Here is an 18,514-nt window from a genome sequence, read left to right on the forward strand (position 1 = left end):
AGCGAGGAGGTGGAGAGGACTGGGTGTTCTGAGGCTGTAAGAGGGAGAAGGAGGAGGGGAGGTGGGAGATGCTTAGAGACTCATTTCTGCCTCCTCTTCATACTCGAAAATGGTTTCCGGTGTGTTTTGTGAACCCCTTGTCTGCTGTCTCTCGCGCTGTCTAATCGGCCTTCTGTCCTCCTGTCTCTCAGCTCAGGTGGTGGAGCAGTCGATATTTATGTGACAGTTGGCTCTGAAACATTTTCCTCTTCCTTCACTCGTCCCATGTTCTCAGACGCACATGCACAGAGGTCCCATTGCTGAGACTGAGAATATTTCTGGCAGACACATCACTGTCTGGCAGTTTCCCGTGTCACCATGGAAACCCAGCATCAGGTCAGGGATAGTTGTTCCTAGACTGTTTCAGTGCACGCTCAGCATCGAAGCAGCATGTGGATCAGCTCCCATTGGTAGTCGCTGGCAATTAGGATGAAGACAAACAGTAAAACAAACACACAAACTGCATCCAGTCCAGAAACAGACAGTATAAAGTGAACTACTGCAGCAATGTGGCTGCATTATTTGAAACCTGACTAGTTACACAAGAACCTCTGATGATAGTGAGTAAGAAAACTTGGCACAGACAGATGCAGCATTCAGATTCCATTTTCACCAGATGTTACTGTCAGTGCATTGCAGGCGATTTCAGCATGTTCCAGTGTCCGTTACAGGCTGAGCAGAGGGCCCCCGCATGAATAACACTCCACTGCTGACCAGTTGTTCTTCTGGGACAGCTGCAAAGGCTCTAAGTCCCTCCCTGCTGCCAAAACACACACTCAGCTGGACACACAGGAATGCTTCTCCCCGTTCTCCTCCACAGCCATGCAACACTTTTCTACATGATCGCATTGTTTTGAATGTTTAGTGTGTGTGTTTGTGTGTGAGTCCACGCTGTACATGCATGTGTGAGGGAGCCAGTGTGTGTGTGCTTGCATGTGTCAGACAGTCTCCTCCATCAAGACACCCACTTTTCTCGCACCTCCTCGCCAGTCCAGAGGGGAGTGATGACTCAAGCTTAAATGAGCCTTTATTTCTCTGTCTCACTCTTTCTCGCATTGAACCAGCAGAGCAGAAGCTCTTCGCCCTACTGAGTGTACCTTCCTGTGCACTTAACAATAAAAGTCACCGATAATGAGTCAGACCTCCATCGGTGGTGTAATATATGTGGATTTTTTAGAAAGGTGGGTGGGTTGCTTGTTGAGCTGCGCTGGACTGTGAACAGTAAAGTCAGTGATGAATGTTTGGCCTTCAGAATATACTGAATGTGTGTGTTCATGTGTGTGTGAGCACAAAATCTTAAAGAAAAAGATGAATAAAACCTTCAATGAGAGGATTTTTTTTTTACCAAGTTAATGTTATATCTGGATTGTGGGACTGATAACTGAATCTGGGGCCCAGAATTTCAAGCACTGACCCTGGATTTGAGGTCAGGGCTACTTTTGAAATTATAGGTGAGGTGTCTTAAGGTCAAGGCATTCAAATTAGGGTCAGGGTTAAAGGTAGACTGGTTTATTTTGGGGAACTGTGAAGGTTTAGAGTTAGAGAATGTCTTAAATTGGGATGAAATGTATAAAATAGGATGTGACTAAAGTCTTTTTGGGGTATTTTATGCCTTTATAAGAGAATTGACTGTAGAAAGCTGAGAAGAAATGAGGGGAAAGAGAAACTGGAAATGACATGAAACAATGTTCTCCAGCAGACTCAACCCAGGAGTGATACATAGTCAATGCCTTTAACCTCTGGGCCACCAGGATATCCGCATTCCAGGATATCTGTGTTTAATTTTGGGGTCATTGGTTGAATATTTCTGCTGTCTTGGTCTATTCTGGACACATGACACCTACTGCATGTCTGTCTGTCCTGGGAGAAAGAGCCCTCCTCTGTTGCTCCTTCTGAGGTTTCTTCCAGTTTTTCCATTAAAGGTTTTTTTAAGGAGTTTTTCCTTATTCAAAGGTTGTAAAAACCCCCCTGGGGGAGGAAGATTTGTGATATTGGGCGGTACAAATAGGATTGACGCAACTTGACTTGAATTATAGTTGAGTTGAAGTGTAGTATCAAAGCCAAGACATTAAAATAGCCTAAAGGTCAGGGTGAAGAGCAGGGTGAGTTATTTTGAAGGGAATGGTGTACATTTGGAGTTAATGTTAGGGAAAGAATTCAACTGGGGGTTTATTTGAGGATTTGGGTGCTGTGGAGGTTAGGATGTGACTTTAAATACATTTTCTTCACAAAGATAGAGGATCAAAATGCGTGTGTGTGTGTATGTGTGTGTGCATGGAGTCATCACATGACTCAGCAGTGTTTATACCAACTCAACCCAGGCACGACTACACTGGCACGCTTAAAAGACACACACACACACTTTTATCAGGTGATTGTTCTTCTGTCAGCTATCAGGACTCCCTCACTCTCCCTCCCTCTCTCTCTCTCTCCCCAAATATGACTTTGTTTTCTTGCACAGTGAACCACACAGCAGCCTCAAACCTCTGACATGCCTGAGTCTTCCACAGGGGGAGATCTTAAGTATAATATGGCACTGTGGTCAGTTTCTTATTCAAGTTCCTCAGTCCAACTTCATGTGTAAGCTACATATAGTCAGAGTGTGTTTGTGAGCAGACCTTGAACAAAGAGTCCTGCTGGCTGCTGGCTGCTGGCTGAGGGTTGGGCTTTGCTCTCCACACTGAAAACGTCTTCTCAGAGTCCGACAGGATCGGACGCAAAAGGCAAGACAAGGTAACGGAACACACATATTTATGCATTTTTAAACGAAAAACGCCTTTATTTGTGCAGATTTTACGAGAGACTGGTGGTTGGACCATTGAATTAAGATGATTATGGATGGGGGAGTTGACTTAAGATGTATCAAGACTTTGGAATAGAGTTATAACTTCTTATTACAGCCTCTTATCAAAAGTTATATTTTTTTATAAATAAGGTTATGATAATGAGAGCGAACTTTTTGAGCCTTTCCATTCCAAATCTCGTTATTTGTGATGTCAGTGTCTTTTTTTTCCGCGTATACAATAACCGCTGTAGAGATGCGATGGATGGACTGTGGAGATGTGATTGATGGACTGAAGGTTTGTGGCTGTTTGGGTCAGTTGTCTGAGGTTTTCCAATGAAACGTCAGATGCACCTCAGCGTTTGGTCACCGACTATTTCAGAGCCTGTGATCCTCCCGGCGTCCTGACGTCAATTTATAAGGACCCAGCAGTGCCGGGGCGGCAGGCAGATAACAGGCTGAAGGAAAGAGAAAGAATAAGAGAGCTGGACCATGCTGATCTGATTTTACTCATAAATTGCTGAGCATTCTGGTAGGAATTCCTTTATTTCATTTTCATTTCTTTCCTTATTATTTATTTATTCTTATATATTATGATCTATAGCCTAATACCCCGATCTTCTGTCATGTTTTTGAACCTGGCTGTCTGGCAGTGATTTTCTTATTAACAGCGAGTATGAAATGGTTTATGAGTCGGTATAGTCGCAAAAAATGGTCGGGCTTCGGGATTTTTTTTTTTTTTTTTTTTTTTTTTTTGGCTGTATCGGTATCTCTTTGTGTGTAGCAGGAGCATCTAAGCAGCATATTATAATGTAAATGAAGGCTTTCTTTTTAATTCGCCTTTGTGCTCTGTTGGTCAAACAGAGGCTCATTGTGTCCTGTTCAGAGGCACCGCAGCATTTCAGTGAAGGGCTTTCTGCTGTCTGACAGGTTGTGTGTCTCTGCCCAGCTGATTTAACACAGCAGAGCTAAGGGCAGACCATGCCAAGTCATGAAATAGGCTATAGCTCAAAATCACAACATTTAAAAATGCAATAAATGAATCCAGATGTTATTCATATCTGATATAGGCTGAGCTTGTAAGGAGAAGCCCTTTGATATAGAGGATGAAGGGGATTCCTCTGTACTCTACCTGACTCTTCATCAGCATGGCAACCGCATCCCCATAGCAACAGTTAGTAAAACCAGTACTCTGTGTCCTCTCTCCCAGCTGTCACTAAATAGACTTCATGGTAAAGACCTGATGGAGAGCACTGGTCAGCATCCACCTCAGAGGAGTATTATAAGACAACATATAACAGCATAGCTCTGTATCTCTCACCAGAGAATCTGACCACGAGCCTGATCGGAAAGAAGAGAGGGGGGTCCCAATCCTGAGAGTGTATGTGTGTGTGCAGCCATGGGGAAGGACTACTACAAGACCCTGGGCATCCCCAAGGGCTCCAACGAGGAGGAGATCAAGAAGGCCTACCGGCGTATGGCGCTGCGCTTCCACCCTGACAAGAACAAGGATGCCAATGCAGAGGAGAGGTTCAAGGAGATCGCAGAGGCCTACGAGGTCCTCAGTGACCCCAAGAAGAGGGTCGTCTATGACCAGCTGGGAGAGGAAGGTGAGAAGTCTGCCTGTCTGTTTATTTGTCTGTCTGTGTCTGTATAATGAGCAGGATCATTGAGTGAAAACCGGTCAGAGGGTGCAGGCTTCAGCGCTCTGTCAATGAAGCCTTGTTAAATGGGCGTTATGATGGATTAAGTTGTTATTGAAATAGCTCAGGAACAGACTCAGCATCTAATATCACAGTGGAGGACTTTGGTGGGCTTTGGCCGCTGAAGTAATAAAGCTGTGTCTCCTCCATGTTGTCATTTTTGTGTTTATGTGCAGGTACATGAGTGTGTATTGTTATCTGTAGTGTCAATAACACTCAACTCAGCTCTGATTCCTTTCAGTCCACCTCTAGTGAAGTGTGTGTGTGTGTGTGTGTGTGTGTGTGTGTGTGTGTGTGTGTGTGTGTGTTTTAGCTGACAGACAGATGGCTTAAGATCATTACGTGGTTGAGATATGAATAGCAGCGACTGCTGTAGTTTGCATTTGTGGGTGTTTTGTGCATGTGACTCTGTCAAGATAGGTGTGTGTGGGTATCAGTGCGTGTTTGTGTGTGTGCTTGTGTGTGTGTGTGTGTGTGTGTGTGTGTGTGTGTGTGTGTGTGTGTATGTGTTGGATGGAGTGACCTGGTATTTCATGAGTTCCTCCACCTCCAATGCTGTTGGAAGATCGGTGATGCTGTGGGATTTTTCCCGCCCACGTGGGCTCCACTCTTCTCTCTGCTGTTACCCACACTGCGTCTGGAGTTCAGATGAATGTGTGTTTTCAGCTGGTGGGTGTTTGAGTGTGTGCATTTGCATGTGAGGTTTCACGTTCCTCTTTCTCTCTTTCTCTCTTTCTCTCTCAGGTTTGAAGACAGGAGGCAGCAGCTCTTCAGGTGCTCCCGGCAGCTCAACGTACCACTATACCTTCCATGGAGACCCTCATGCCACCTTCGCCTCCTTCTTTGGTGGCTCCAACCCCTTTGACATGTTTTTTGGCTCCAACCGCGGCCACAACCGCTCAAACGGCTTCTCCTTCCACAACGACCACAGCAATGACGCAGATCAGGACATGGACATGGACGAGGATGACCCCTTCGCTCATTTTGGGAGACAGTTCGGCTTTCCAGGGGGGATGAACAATGGATTCCCGGGGGAAGGCCGTAGGAGGAGGGGGGCGCCATCAGAGCGCCTGGGGACCGGTCGAAAGCACCAGGACCCTCCGGTGGTCCACGAGCTGAAGGTATCACTGGAGGAGATCTTCCACGGCTGCACGAAGCGCATGAAGATCACCCGCCGCAGGCTGAACCCAGACGGCAGGAGCATGAGGACAGAGGACAAGATCCTCAACATTATCATCAAGAAGGGCTGGAAGGAGGGGACCAAGATCACCTTCCCAAAGGAGGGGGACGAGACCCCTGAGAACATTCCTGCTGACATAGCCTTTGTGCTTAAAGATAAAGGGCACGTCCACTTCAAGAGAGACGGTTCCAATATAATTTATAACTGCAAGATCAGTCTAAAAGAGGTGCGTCCCGTTCCGTCTTACCTCTCTTTCTTCTGTCTTAGTATCTGCTTTTCTATCTATCAGACTTCTCTCTTTGTCATGGCTCTACATGTAGATGAGTAGATAACACTGCTGAGGTTGGAGACTTGATTCCCGGTGGAGCAAGCTAAGCAGAAATTTAATGCATTCATGGAGCTACGAAATCTTGGATGAATATCCAAAAATGGGATATTTTTCATTCCCTTTCTTTCTATCATTCTTGTCACTCCAACCTGGGCAAACAGTGGATGTGTGCCGGCAGAGAGATGTGACTGTAATTGAAGGGTAGGATTATGTCCTGGGTGGATGGTCATATAAAACATATTGAAGAGTGACTGTGCATATCTGTGTGTGTGTTGCTGGAGGGCAGAATCAGTAATGAACAGAGTCTCTGTCACTGCGGTGTCAGAGAAGCAGCAGGAATGTGGTGTCTTCGTGTGACTGGCATAGAGCCATCGTCCTCTTCTTGTTCTGTCCGCTGTGCACAAACACACATGCAGGCAGGCACATATAAAGCTTCACATAAACATGCATGCAAGCACACACACACAGACACACACTTGCATCTTCAAGTGTATTTGCAAAGACGCTTGGTTAAAGATGGATTGTGGTGACAATCCAGACTTCTATTACTATGACTGGCAGGACATTTAATTAGCCACTCCTATGAGGGCAACGAGTCCAGCACAACTCTGGTCTGTCTGTGAATTACATAAGCTTTAATGTTTCTAATCGCGCTGCCACTTACTGGTCTACACTCCTTGTAGTTAGCATAATGGCAGGTGCTCTCAAAGAGTTCGAGATGTCAGCGGAGTTGTTTTTTGCCAATTTTGTGCAGTTTTCCTCTAAAAGCAGCTCTGACTCATGAATTGCTACAGAAGTGGTGCACTGGGAAACAAGGGTGTCTGCACACAGCACTATTGTGAAGACAGCCTGGTTAATGAGACCACATTAGAGTTTATTGAGTCACATTAAGCAGGAGATGGTACTTGATCTAACCTGCACACTGATTAAGTTTGCATTGCACGACTCCCACAGCTAAGTCCTCAGCTCATACAGCAGCCAGATAAGAGACTTAAGTCTGATGCTGCTAAAGGAGGGATGGGGGGGGGGAGAAGGAGATGTGGATGGGGGTGGGGGGTATCCGGGGAATATCAGGGAAGTGGGTCAGATGATTCAGTATCCAAAGCAAATAAGAGCTCATATTCCACTTCTCTGCTCTGCTCTGTTTCCCCGAAGATGTGATGCTTAAATGCTGCAGTGAAAAACACAGCACCAGCTACATGCTGCGCACCAGACAACCTGCCACATGATAGATGTTGCACCAGTACGTAACATATATTTTTATATAACGTAGCCAGCAAGATGATTGTTTCCATTTGCAAGAAAACTCTGCAAGTGCTCATATACAAACAGAAGAGGAGGTTTTTCTTCAGCAGATATAGTTATTTTTGTCATATTTCGACTGTTGTATGTTTGCCCTGGTATTTGATTGCTCTTTTTTTTCTGCCTGAAGCATGCCCAGATGAGCAGCTTGTTTAGTGCCGCTGAGCCCGTGTGACCAAACTGTAAACTCCAGGGAGAAACTGCTAGAGGCAGCTTCGATGTCTTCACTGTGACATCAGTCAGAAACAGTTAGAGAGCTTAGCATGACTTTGACACATTGATTTCCCTGAAACCGACCCACACCTGGATCTATAGGCTGGCTCTCTCTGGCATTAATGATGCTCCTGAAGTGTTCTGCTATCATCAGTACACTGTGGCACTGCATCTATAGCTCCTGGCACCACTGCACTCAGATCAGTAGCAAAACCCACATCCAAACACACATAGGTGCTAACTGTAGCTGTTGGGCTCTAAAGGATAAGTAGCTTCTGCTCCACCTCTGATATAATTTAGAAAGGCAAATAGACTAGTCAGGAAGTGTGTGTTTTAATCCTGTCAGTGCATTTAAATACAGCGATAGTAACCAGTATTCAGGATAAACATGTACGAAGGGTATGTGTGTTGGTGTATCTATACTAGTGAGGACTGAAATGACAGGACAGTCTTGTGAGGACTCTTTGGTTTGTGAGGACACCTAAGTAGTAACATAACGGTTTAGATTAAACATGTAACAAATGTGGTTCAGGTTAGGGAATAAATGGAAGTCTATTCAACATTCTCATATGTAAAGCAAAATCAAAGTGTATGTGTGTTCGTGTCGGTTTCTAGAGCTGTGTTGTCTGAGCAGAGGTTTATGCAATCAGTGGGCCCTCAGATCAGCTGGCGAGTGTCATGGCAACCCGTCTCTGTGTGTAAAGACTTGTGTTAGTGAATGGAACTGCTCATAACAAGAGGATGAGCCAGTAGTCTCCATCACAGTCATAGGCTAAATCACCCCCTAATGTACAGTATGTAGTGGGTAAAAGGAGGCTGATGTCATGGCTGGAAAACTGAAGCAGCTGCTCTGCCTGACTGAACTTCACCCGTCCACGTGTCCATCCTGTTTGTTAAAAAAACCACCAGACGAGACAAGAAAATCCCCAACTGTCTTAATACAAAATTGACCACGTAATGACATGGACCGGGTGTCAGAGGTTAAGCACGTGCCAATACAGGCAAAATCACTATTACATCATACCCAGCTTGTTCACTCAACATGATATTTAGAGTTGGTTTGTTTTGAGAAAATCGGGGGGGGGGGGGGCATGAACCCCATTCCATCAAAAAGGTTACCTTGAGTAGTAAAGTTTAATGAAATTGACTTAAGATATTAAAGCACAGGCACTGAACATGAATTCCCTCCTAGATGGAGCATTTCCATTATAACCAGCTACTTTTGAGAGGTCCTTGGTGCCCCTCACAGATATTTTATCTCATAATTTGCTAGGTATGCACCCCTCTTGCATGTAACTTGAACCCCTTTCCACAGAATTACATCTCTACATTTAAAATTAATATTTTTAAACTGCCTTAGTTGTACCAAGGACTCAGTGAGCAACAAAAGTTAACCAGAACTCCCAAACCTTTGTACTTTTATTTGAAGTACAGCAGAAAACTGAGCAAGAAGGGGGGTGACATGCAGGTCTCCAGAGGGATTTGTGATCAGGTAAACTGCAACCACATGGCCCCTCTACCTTTTTTGTCAGATGACCCCCCCCCCCACAACCCTGTCAGTTGATGCCACCATTTATTTCAACCATTTATCCATTAGATTTACTCTTTCAACTTTTTATCCATTAATTATAGCTATTTCAACCATTTATCAATTACTTTTTGCTCAATGTTTATCCGCTTTTAGCTATTTTTAACTGTTTAACAATTTCCTTACGTTTAGCTATTTTACCAGATATCCAATATTGCTAGTTATATATTTTAACAATTCTTTAACTGTAATTGTAAACTAGCAATTTTAACAAATTATCCATTACATTAAGCTAACCATTTTAACTGTTTATCCAAAGCTATCTAGTTTTACCATTTACCCATTACTTTTCACTATTTCAACTGTTTGTCCATCACTTTTAGCTACTTACTGTTTATTTGAACAATGTCCTTACTTTGAGCTTTGCAGGTTATATATTTTAACAATAATTGATAACTTAAAGCTAACCATTTTAACTTAACAAAGCTAGTTTAACTATGTATCCACTACTTTTAGCTAACTATTTCAACTTTCAATTACTTTTAGCTCACCATGTATCCATTACTTTTACCTATTTCGCCAGATATCCAATATTGTTAGTTATATATTTTAACAGTTAACAGTAACTTTAAATTAATCATTTTCACTGTTTATCCATTACTTTAAGCTATTTCAACTGTTTATCCGTTAATTTTAGCTCTTTCAATCAATTACTTTTAGCTTAGCATTTATCCATTATTTTTAGCTATTTTAGCAGTTATCCAATACTTTAAGTGAACTTTTTTAACTGTTTCTACTTCTCTGCTCCCTTGCTAACTAGTTTTTGGGCACTCTCAACATGAGGCATTCAGGTGTTTAAGACTCAAACTGTAATTTCTATTTTTTTCAAATCAGTTTAGCTACTCCACAATCTCTCCACGTAGCCCCAAACAACTGCTCCTATAGTGAATTATAGGTCATCCACAATGGCTTTCCATCTTTCTGTCCCCACACCTTTATGGTATTTATTCACTGACCTTATTTGGTTTTGTAAATCATTTTTAACAGTTGCTTAGGAAAGCTTTATATAAGAAAAGTTTTTTATTCATCAGGATGTTCATTCACAGAGTTGTGGTTTTAAATAGTTTTCTATTCAGCACAAATCTGGTGAATGATGCTCACTGGAAAGCCTGTGAAGTCGTGATAACCACAGGTCTCTGTGTTTAGTTTAGAGCTCTCTACGCTCTGACTGGCTTCATCAGGCATTGTGATAAGGAGGTGAGGCTTAGTGTGTGTGTGTGTGTGTGTTCTCTTTCCTCGTCCTGCCAGCCCATCTGACAAGCCCTCCAACTATTTACGAGCTCAGCCGATTCCTGCCTCACTTCATTAGCCCCGGCTATGAGACCGCTGCTAAAATTAGTCCCCTGTGCAATGTGTAGCCCCTCCAACACTGACACAGTTACACATACACCCTCAACACACACACACATACACAACACACACATACACAACACAGAAAGACCGGAAAACTTTTCTACTGCCAAGTCCTGTTTTCCTAATGTTCCTGTTCCAAATGCTGTTTTGTGGACCCCACAGTGCTGTAGTTGATACTAAAACGATTTGTCAGTAAGGCCTACTTTCTGTGTCTTTCCTTCACACACACACACACACACGATGAACACACACACAAAACACTTGGAGGTTTGACTTATTAGGATGACGTACTGGGGGAAGATAAACTAAAGTTTTTTGTTCATGGAAACATGAAGTCATCAATATATTCATGGCTTTGGCATTTCATTCCTTCTAAAGATATTAACCCTCTCAATCTCTTTCCTTTCCTCTCCTCTCCAGGCTTTGTGTGGCTGCACAGTTAGCATTCCCACACTGGAAAACCGCATCATCTCGCTCCCCTGTCACGACATCATCAAGCCAGGGACAGTGAAGCGACTCAGAGGGGAAGGCCTGCCATTCCCCAAGAACCCGTCACAGCGCGGTGACCTCATTGTGGAGTTTTCAGTCCGTTTCCCCGACAGGATCCCTCCTCAGTCCAGAGAGATTATCAGACAACACCTCCCCCAGTCATAGGAAGACTCCATAACCCCAAACTCCAGACTAATTAAAGGCCCAAACCCAGAAAACCAACCCTTAAAACTCCTTCATCAACTTTTCCTTTATATTTTGACCCTCATCGTAGTAACCCTTCCCGCTCCCAGTACCCATGTCCTGCGTTAATGCACCAAGCATTAAACAGACACTGTTGTTTGTAGTGACTTCACAGTGGGAGGAAGAGGGAAGAATGCCAAGACGAATGGCAGAATCAGGATGTAATTATTTGTGTTTGTTTTGTCTTTTGGCCCAAACACACACACACACACACACAAACACACACACACACACACAAACACACACACACACATAAACACACACACACAAGCACCCGAGCAGTGGAGCGGTGCTGAGGATGGGCTCAGCACAAATGTGGCTTTTACCGGAACTTCTTTTCTTAACTCAGTTTTTTATGGATTTATCAGTGGTTTTATATACTGTCCAACTCTCTGATCCTCGTCTTTTTGTGATAGGATGAAAGCGTGATATATTTTTTAAAAGACACATTTTTTCCAGGATTTCCTTTTCCAAAGGAAGTTTCAAATAGGAATTATTTATTTTTACCTTGAGTGTACCGGCAGCTTCAGTGTGTTCAGTGCATACCCTAGTTTTAACATAACACCCCCTCTCCCCACCCACCTTCCTCTCTCATGCTTTCAGCATAATAAAGCATTGTACTTAAAGTCTGTAGGCCGTTTCCTGTTTAGTATGATCTGTCTCCCCAAAATCAGTTATATTATGATCCGTGCAATGCCACAGTACACTTAAAATCCCACATTACTCTAAATAATATTATCATATCCCAGCTGCATTGGAAAACGTGGAATGACAATCACATACTGTAAGAACAGTGTCAGCTTGGATAATACAATCTGCACATAATATGGGTGCTTTCCCTTCTGAGCCGTGTGGCTACTTTGAACTGAATAGTCTGGCTCGCAGTCTGAGAGACATTTAGGTGCCTTAGCCCGGTGTCATACCACACACACAGGTCATATATACAACCAGCCATGTTCAGTGCACAACGGACACTGCCCTGTGCCGTGTTAGACATTACCATTGGGGGCTGGTAATATTGGAAAAACAGTAAGTAAGCAATGAAGTCAATCTCAATAAAGTAAATCTCCATAATGTACTGTATGTGAGCAAGGACAATAGATACGTTGATGAAGACTGATGAATTTTGCCAATGCATCCCTGTAAAGTGCCGTACAGTAAAGATTGGACGTCCCAGAGGAATGCACGCATGACTTTAATCATTCAGTGTAGCTGAAGTCCGTAGTAAATAGTTGAGATTCCTCTGGGAAAGCCAGCTTTGTTGTGTATATTCTGCTTTCTCTTGTGCCATTTGAAGGCAAATGTCTTGGTGCTACTGTGAGCAGTGCCAAAAACAGACCACCTTGGTGTCTGTTTTTTTTGGTTTCATGGAGTCCTCAGTTTGTGATTTGATAACTGCTTCTGTCCTCTGTAACATCTGTACATCGATCTTTGCATCTGTTTTTTCAAGTAGAAAATACCCTGTTTAAGAAACAGGTTTTGTAATATTGCAGCAGCTGTTCTCTGTGTCAGCTGCAGAGGGCTCCTTTCAGCTCTTCCTACTGTAGTTTATAGCTACATAATGATAAAATGTATGTATGAGTATGGTTTATACAGACAGCCCTAGTAGGTCATATATATATATATATATATATCATGTGTATGGGAAAATGTTTGAATGCGACATGTTGATAAATGCACTTTTACGTCATAGAAGATACTGATGAAACTGTTAGATGATCAGAGAGACTTGAACGACTTGTCTGAGTTTGTGAGTATCCAGCCTCTGAGAGCCTCCAGGGACGCCAGACTGTGGCTACAACCAGAATGCACATGTGCTGCTGCTGAAAGACTCACCGTCACTGCTTATGTGCATTTGCCAATATTTATGATCTTTTCAAAATGGCAACAAATAAACCAAATGTGTGAACTTAACAGTTTGTGTGATTTGAGTTTCTCTTTCAAGAATTAAGACGACTTTGGTCAAATTTTCAAATTATTCAAATGTTTCTCATGTTCTATGTAAACGTCATATCCTGAATAAGATCAAAACTAGAATAAGACTGAAAACTGAGATACTATTGAGCATGTAAACCTATTAATTGATCTGCTATAAGTCTATTAGGAATAAATAAAGGGAGCTAATAAATCATTTTTGGAATCTAGTGTGATCAAACATTGGTAAAATGTTTAACTGTGTGCTATTTTGGTGAGTTCATTGGAGTTTGGATGTTTTCCATCAGTTTGGATTACAGATAAACAAATTAAGGCAGACTTTGACCTCACCTAGTTTAAACACAGACGGACAGTTACCCTCAACTGATCACCGATCCATCTACCGGAGTCGTCTCAGGTAAGAACTGAACCCGTACACCAACTACAGTCTTGACTGAAAACCAAAAAGATTTGTTTTGACTTCATATTTAATCTATGCACCATTTGCCGACTCTATTCTGCTGCCAGGTCAGGAGGCAGTCAGGGCAGGTGATCTGTGTTAAGAGATCATGTGAAACAACTGCAGTGGTTGATGAAAAGTGTATGTGTGTGTGTATCACATGGTAAGGATATAGCAGACAATTAACGAACCATGGAAAGGCTCTCTGGGATGTGCTGCAGTAGCACCACACTGTGACTAATTCCATATAGCTGTATCAGCTATTTCGAGCAATAAGTCTGGGTTCACGGAGAGTTTATATTTCCACTGAAACGCACTTTTCAGCTCTGAGGATGAAAGAGAAAGTAACAAAAAGCAGCTCAAAGATTTTGAGCTGTTGCTTGCACATATAGGGCATATATGCACACAGCTCCTGCTTCCTGCTGTAGTGCAGAAGTTAATGAATTCAGATGTAAGTGATAATAAGTAACAGAGTGTTATGACTTAGTCATGATGACTGGCCTGCTGCTGAGTCCACTTCCATAAGAGTGTCTACATGTGAACACCTCATAAACTCCTCTAATCTGTCAGCTCCTCAGAGTTGGAACATGAGCGCCTTCGTGACCCTCTCGACGGGGCAGAGGATGCCCATGGTTGGGCTCGGCACATGGAAGAGCGCTCCAGGACAGGTAGAGATGTTAGTTCAGGCAAACCATGTTTCTGGGGATTAATAATGCTGAAATGATTAGGAAACAAGTGTTTTGGCTGTGTGTGTATCCATGTGTTTTCAGGTGAAGCAGGCGGTGCTGGCAGCTTTAGACTGTGGGTACAGACACATTGACTGTGCGGCCGCATACAGCAATGAACAGGAGGTGGGAGAGGCTCTGGCTCTCAGGGTCGGTCCTGGCAAGGTGAGAAACTCTGGTGATGCTTGATTTAGATATTGCTTTTTGACAGTTCACTCTTGGCTTTGGAATCTCAACTCAAGGTCCATTTACTTGCTCGTTCCAGAGCTTTCAAACATATCAGTTCATCAGTAGATGTAATTTGGTCAGTTGTTATGGAACTGCAGAGGTTCAGTGATTCGAAGCATTTTTTAGGACTTCTCGTCCTTGTTGGCTTAAAAAGTTGAGCTTGGCAGTTCAAGCTTAAGATTTACAACTGCAGATAACTAAATAATTTCAAGGTCCACTTACTGGCTTGTTCCAGAGCTTTTGTGCTTCAAGTGCTCAGAATAATGAAAAGTTTGAACATCCTTGAATTACATGACAATGGAGCAACAATGTGCTGATGAAGACAGTGTGATAAGGTTTAAAGTCCTGCTATAAGTAAATTGACCTTCAGTTTTGAGTTGAATATTTGCCAACTTCATTTTATTTATCATTAGGTTTAATGTTGATAATCAATTTGCTCACATTTGATTCAGATGACGTGTCAGTAACTGAGATTCAGCTGATAAAGTAGAGAATATATACAGTTTCTAAGATATATTGAATATTTGGTTTTGGTTTGGAAACTGGAAACTGGAGTAGGTTTAGGGCTGGATTTGGGATCAGGATCCAGGTTAGAGATATGCAGCAAATAGCTGGCTGACATTTTGTAGAGTATGTACTTTTTAACATCTGATAACTGACTGAGAATCAATCAGTCAGATCATCCAAATGTTTCCTTGAATTCAACAGTAAGTGGCTTGTAGACCAGTTACCCTTTTTTCCCTCCAGGCTCTGCGTCGTGAGGAGCTCTTTCTAACGTCCAAGCTGTGGAATACCAAGCATGACCCCCAGGATGTCGAGGACGCATGCAGGACGAGTCTGGACCATCTGGGTGTCTCCTATCTGGACCTGTACCTTATGCACTGGCCCATGGCATTTCAGTGAGCAGTCTCACACACACACACACAAAAACAAACTGATAGATTATGGATCAAATTTCCTGAAGCAGCCTTTGTGTATGTGTGTGTATGTTTTAGGCGGGGGAAGGAGCTGATGCCTAGACGGGAAGATGGAAGTGTGTGTTACTCTGACACACACTACCGAGATACTTGGGCGGCCATGGAGAGTCTAGTGGACAAAGGTCTGGTCAAGGCTATAGGGCTGTCCAACTTCAACGCCAGGCAGACTGATGACATCATCAGCATGGCCAAACATAAACCTGCAGTGAACCAGGTACAATAAAGAAACTGCATGTGATTGTGATTACCAATAAGCTTTGATAAGGTTTTCACAAATATGTTGAAAAATCTGTATAATTGTGTCTCTTTGTGCCACAGGTGGAATGTCATCCATATTTGTCTCAAGCAGATCTGCTGGCTCACTGTCGGTCAGTGTAAATATGCTTTATTCCTTTTTTTCTGGAGGTTAGAACTATCAAATAATGTTCCTGCTGAGCTAGTAACAGTGCTCATACCTCTGCCTCAGGTCAGTGGCAGTGTGTGTGACAGCCTACAGTCCTCTGGGCAGTGGGGACAGACCCTGGGCTTCTCCTGATGAGCCAAGTCTCCTGGAGGATCCACGACTGGGAGCCATTGCCCGCAGATACCAGAAAACACCTGCTCAGGTCATACTCAGGTTAGAAAGGAAGTCTTTCAGTTGTACATGATTGAAACCAAGACTCCACAGTTCTGTTATAACCTTGGATTACATTAACATGTGTTAACACGAGTGAAATCCCACACACATCTGCAGGTGGCACGTTCAGAGGGGCGTAGTGTGTATCCCTAAAAGTGTGACACCCTCCAGGATCCAGCAGAACTTGGAGGTGTTTGACTTTTCCCTGTCAGAAGATGACATGAAGCTGATTGAATCCTTCAACCGGAACGAGCGCTTCATCGTCCCAAAAGTTGAGGTGAGTCTCTCACCTCAGAGCTCTTATGACACCTCACAAGATTGCAAAACCACTTCCTGCCCTGGACAGAGACCATGTACAAATTACTCAATGTTTATATATATAACAGCTTTCACAGTCCAAAATGTTAACTGCAGTAAACTCCCCGCAGGGACAGCACATGGCTGAAACATCAGCCAGTTTTAGATCTCCATGAATCTCTGATATGCAAAGAGAGGTGATCCTATTTCTTAGAGAGCGGGACTGTTAGGTGTTGGGTGAGATGTCCTCACTCGTGTGCAGTTATGCTTTGTATGCTGAGAATACAAACATTTGTATGTAACTAAAAGGTGAGCATAACTAATTAGTTTGTTTTTTTTTTCCACAGAGGGAAGGCAAGAGAGTGTGGAGAGATGCAGAACACCCTCATTTCCCTTTCCACGATCTTTACTGAGTCTACACACAACAAGGAGTCCAATATTTTCTTTTTGAAGATAATTGTCACACTGAAGAAAACAAAACTGTGATCAAAATATGTGTTACTTTTTCTCTTTGGGATGAATTGCCTTAATATTCAAGGGACTATATTTGTCAGGAAATTGTTAAAAATTCACACTTGACTCTCCTATTAATTTGTCTGAAATCGGTTGTCCTCTCTTTTCTACCCTGAAATTCTCATTTAGGTGCAAAATATAGACAAACCGGTGTGTTGTTGTACTGAATTTATATACAATGATTACGTTTAATTGGACCCTGATGTTTTCATGTATGTTCACAGTTGCAGACAAAAAGTAAAAACGTGTCCTGTGTATTGGTTTTATTCTGTTTACTGGGTCTGATAGTGGATAGAAATTAGTTGCCTCATTCTTTTCAGTGCTACAACAGATTTTTGCTTAAGACAGAGGTTTTTTTGCAGAAGCATAATTCCAGCTTGACAGACCAGATGATCAACGACATACTAGCTTGTCCAGAAAGTTGAAGCTTGGATATCTGGGCCTGCAGCCAATCAATAAGCAACGGACCAAGTGGATTCAGGTGATGGCAAGAAGCACAAGAGATGCCACATCTGCCCTCTGAACAGGGCAGTAAAGCCAGCAACACATGTACAAGAAATACATGAACAAGAAGCACTCACATTGTGCTCATCATGAGGAGAGTAATGAAAAAGTGAGATTATTTACAAAAATTATGAAATATTTACAGTGAGTATTGGTATTACCTTTATAAAATCCATGATTATTTAGAGGAAATGAAAACATCTGCATTAAATTGATAAAAAGCGTAGAAAGTAAATATTCATTAAAATGTTGATATAGAGTATATATATATATATATATATATATATATATATATACACACACATAAATCAGATGTTCTTATTTTACCTCTGAATTCACCGACAAACCATAATAATGGATTTTAATGTGTTTGCCCAAAATATACAGTTTGTAATTCAATTAAAACATACAAATAAACATGTTTTTTTATTCACCTCTCACCAAGACTGCAGATAATAGAGCAGTCAAGTGCAGAACTTTTGTCTCCCTCAGCAGGCAGCGAGAGTAATTACAAAAACACTGTCAATGCATGCTTACGTCATAGGCTCCACTTTTGCCTAGTCCATCTACTGTTGCGTCTGTAAGAAGGTGTTTAAATTGCTTTGAGCATCAGACAACCCCTCAAATCAGAACTTGATCCATTCAGTCTGAAAACATTTGGAAAGTCTAGAAGAGCCGCACAATTAAATTATTTTAACCCCCTTTAAGTTAGAGTGCTAACCAGAGGTTAGCCGGCTCGGCCCATAGAGCACATTTAGTATGTATAGGGGCCTGCGCGGGAATGTCAAACCCAACACCAGGTTAAAAACTCTGTTAAATACAGAGATTTATCTGGCAGTGATAGGCTTAATTAACATTTTGTGAACTTGTTTGGAAAGGGCTTGAATGTAACGGATGTTCATTTATATGTAAAAGTTCGGCACTGCAGGTTTAACTTTCACTGCCAGAGTGACACTGACCAGTGACACAGCTGCCTCTGCTAAATGACAATATCACACCTTTAGCTTGGATCACATGGTGTCTGCACTGAGTTAAGACTTTTAAAGGGCAAATATCACTG

General features: G+C 42.5%; 2 protein-coding genes across 3 annotated transcripts; both read left to right on the plus strand.

Moving 5' to 3' along the window:
- Positions 1 to 2,490: 2,490 nt before the first annotated feature.
- Positions 2,491 to 13,134, plus strand: dnajb5 (DnaJ heat shock protein family (Hsp40) member B5). 2 transcript variants are annotated; one of them, XM_067608918.1, is made up of 5 exons: positions 2,491 to 2,772; positions 3,204 to 3,353; positions 4,146 to 4,431; positions 5,269 to 5,930; positions 10,909 to 13,134. In XM_067608918.1, exons 3-5 carry the CDS (start codon positions 4,221 to 4,223, stop codon positions 11,140 to 11,142), a joined length of 1,107 nt encoding a protein of 368 aa, XP_067465019.1. In that variant the 5' UTR covers positions 2,491 to 2,772; positions 3,204 to 3,353; positions 4,146 to 4,220; the 3' UTR covers positions 11,143 to 13,134. The 2 variants fall into 2 exon arrangements, with proteins under 2 accessions (XP_067465019.1, XP_067465011.1); XM_067608910.1 differs by lacking the exon at positions 3,204 to 3,353.
- A 370-nt stretch (positions 13,135 to 13,504) lies between these two features.
- Positions 13,505 to 17,205, plus strand: akr1a1a (aldo-keto reductase family 1, member A1a (aldehyde reductase)). Its single transcript, XM_067608929.1, has 9 exons — positions 13,505 to 13,552; positions 14,165 to 14,262; positions 14,365 to 14,484; positions 15,295 to 15,446; positions 15,543 to 15,738; positions 15,843 to 15,892; positions 15,991 to 16,140; positions 16,258 to 16,417; positions 16,785 to 17,205. The coding sequence occupies exons 2-9, from the start codon at positions 14,182 to 14,184 to the stop codon at positions 16,848 to 16,850; spliced, it is 975 nt and encodes a 324-aa protein (XP_067465030.1). The 5' UTR covers positions 13,505 to 13,552; positions 14,165 to 14,181; the 3' UTR covers positions 16,851 to 17,205.
- The last annotated feature ends 1,309 nt before the right edge of the window (positions 17,206 to 18,514 follow it).

This window comes from Thunnus thynnus, chromosome 2 (genome assembly GCF_963924715.1).
Source record: "Thunnus thynnus chromosome 2, fThuThy2.1, whole genome shotgun sequence".
In the NCBI taxonomy this organism is placed as follows: domain Eukaryota; kingdom Metazoa; phylum Chordata; class Actinopteri; order Scombriformes; family Scombridae; genus Thunnus; species Thunnus thynnus.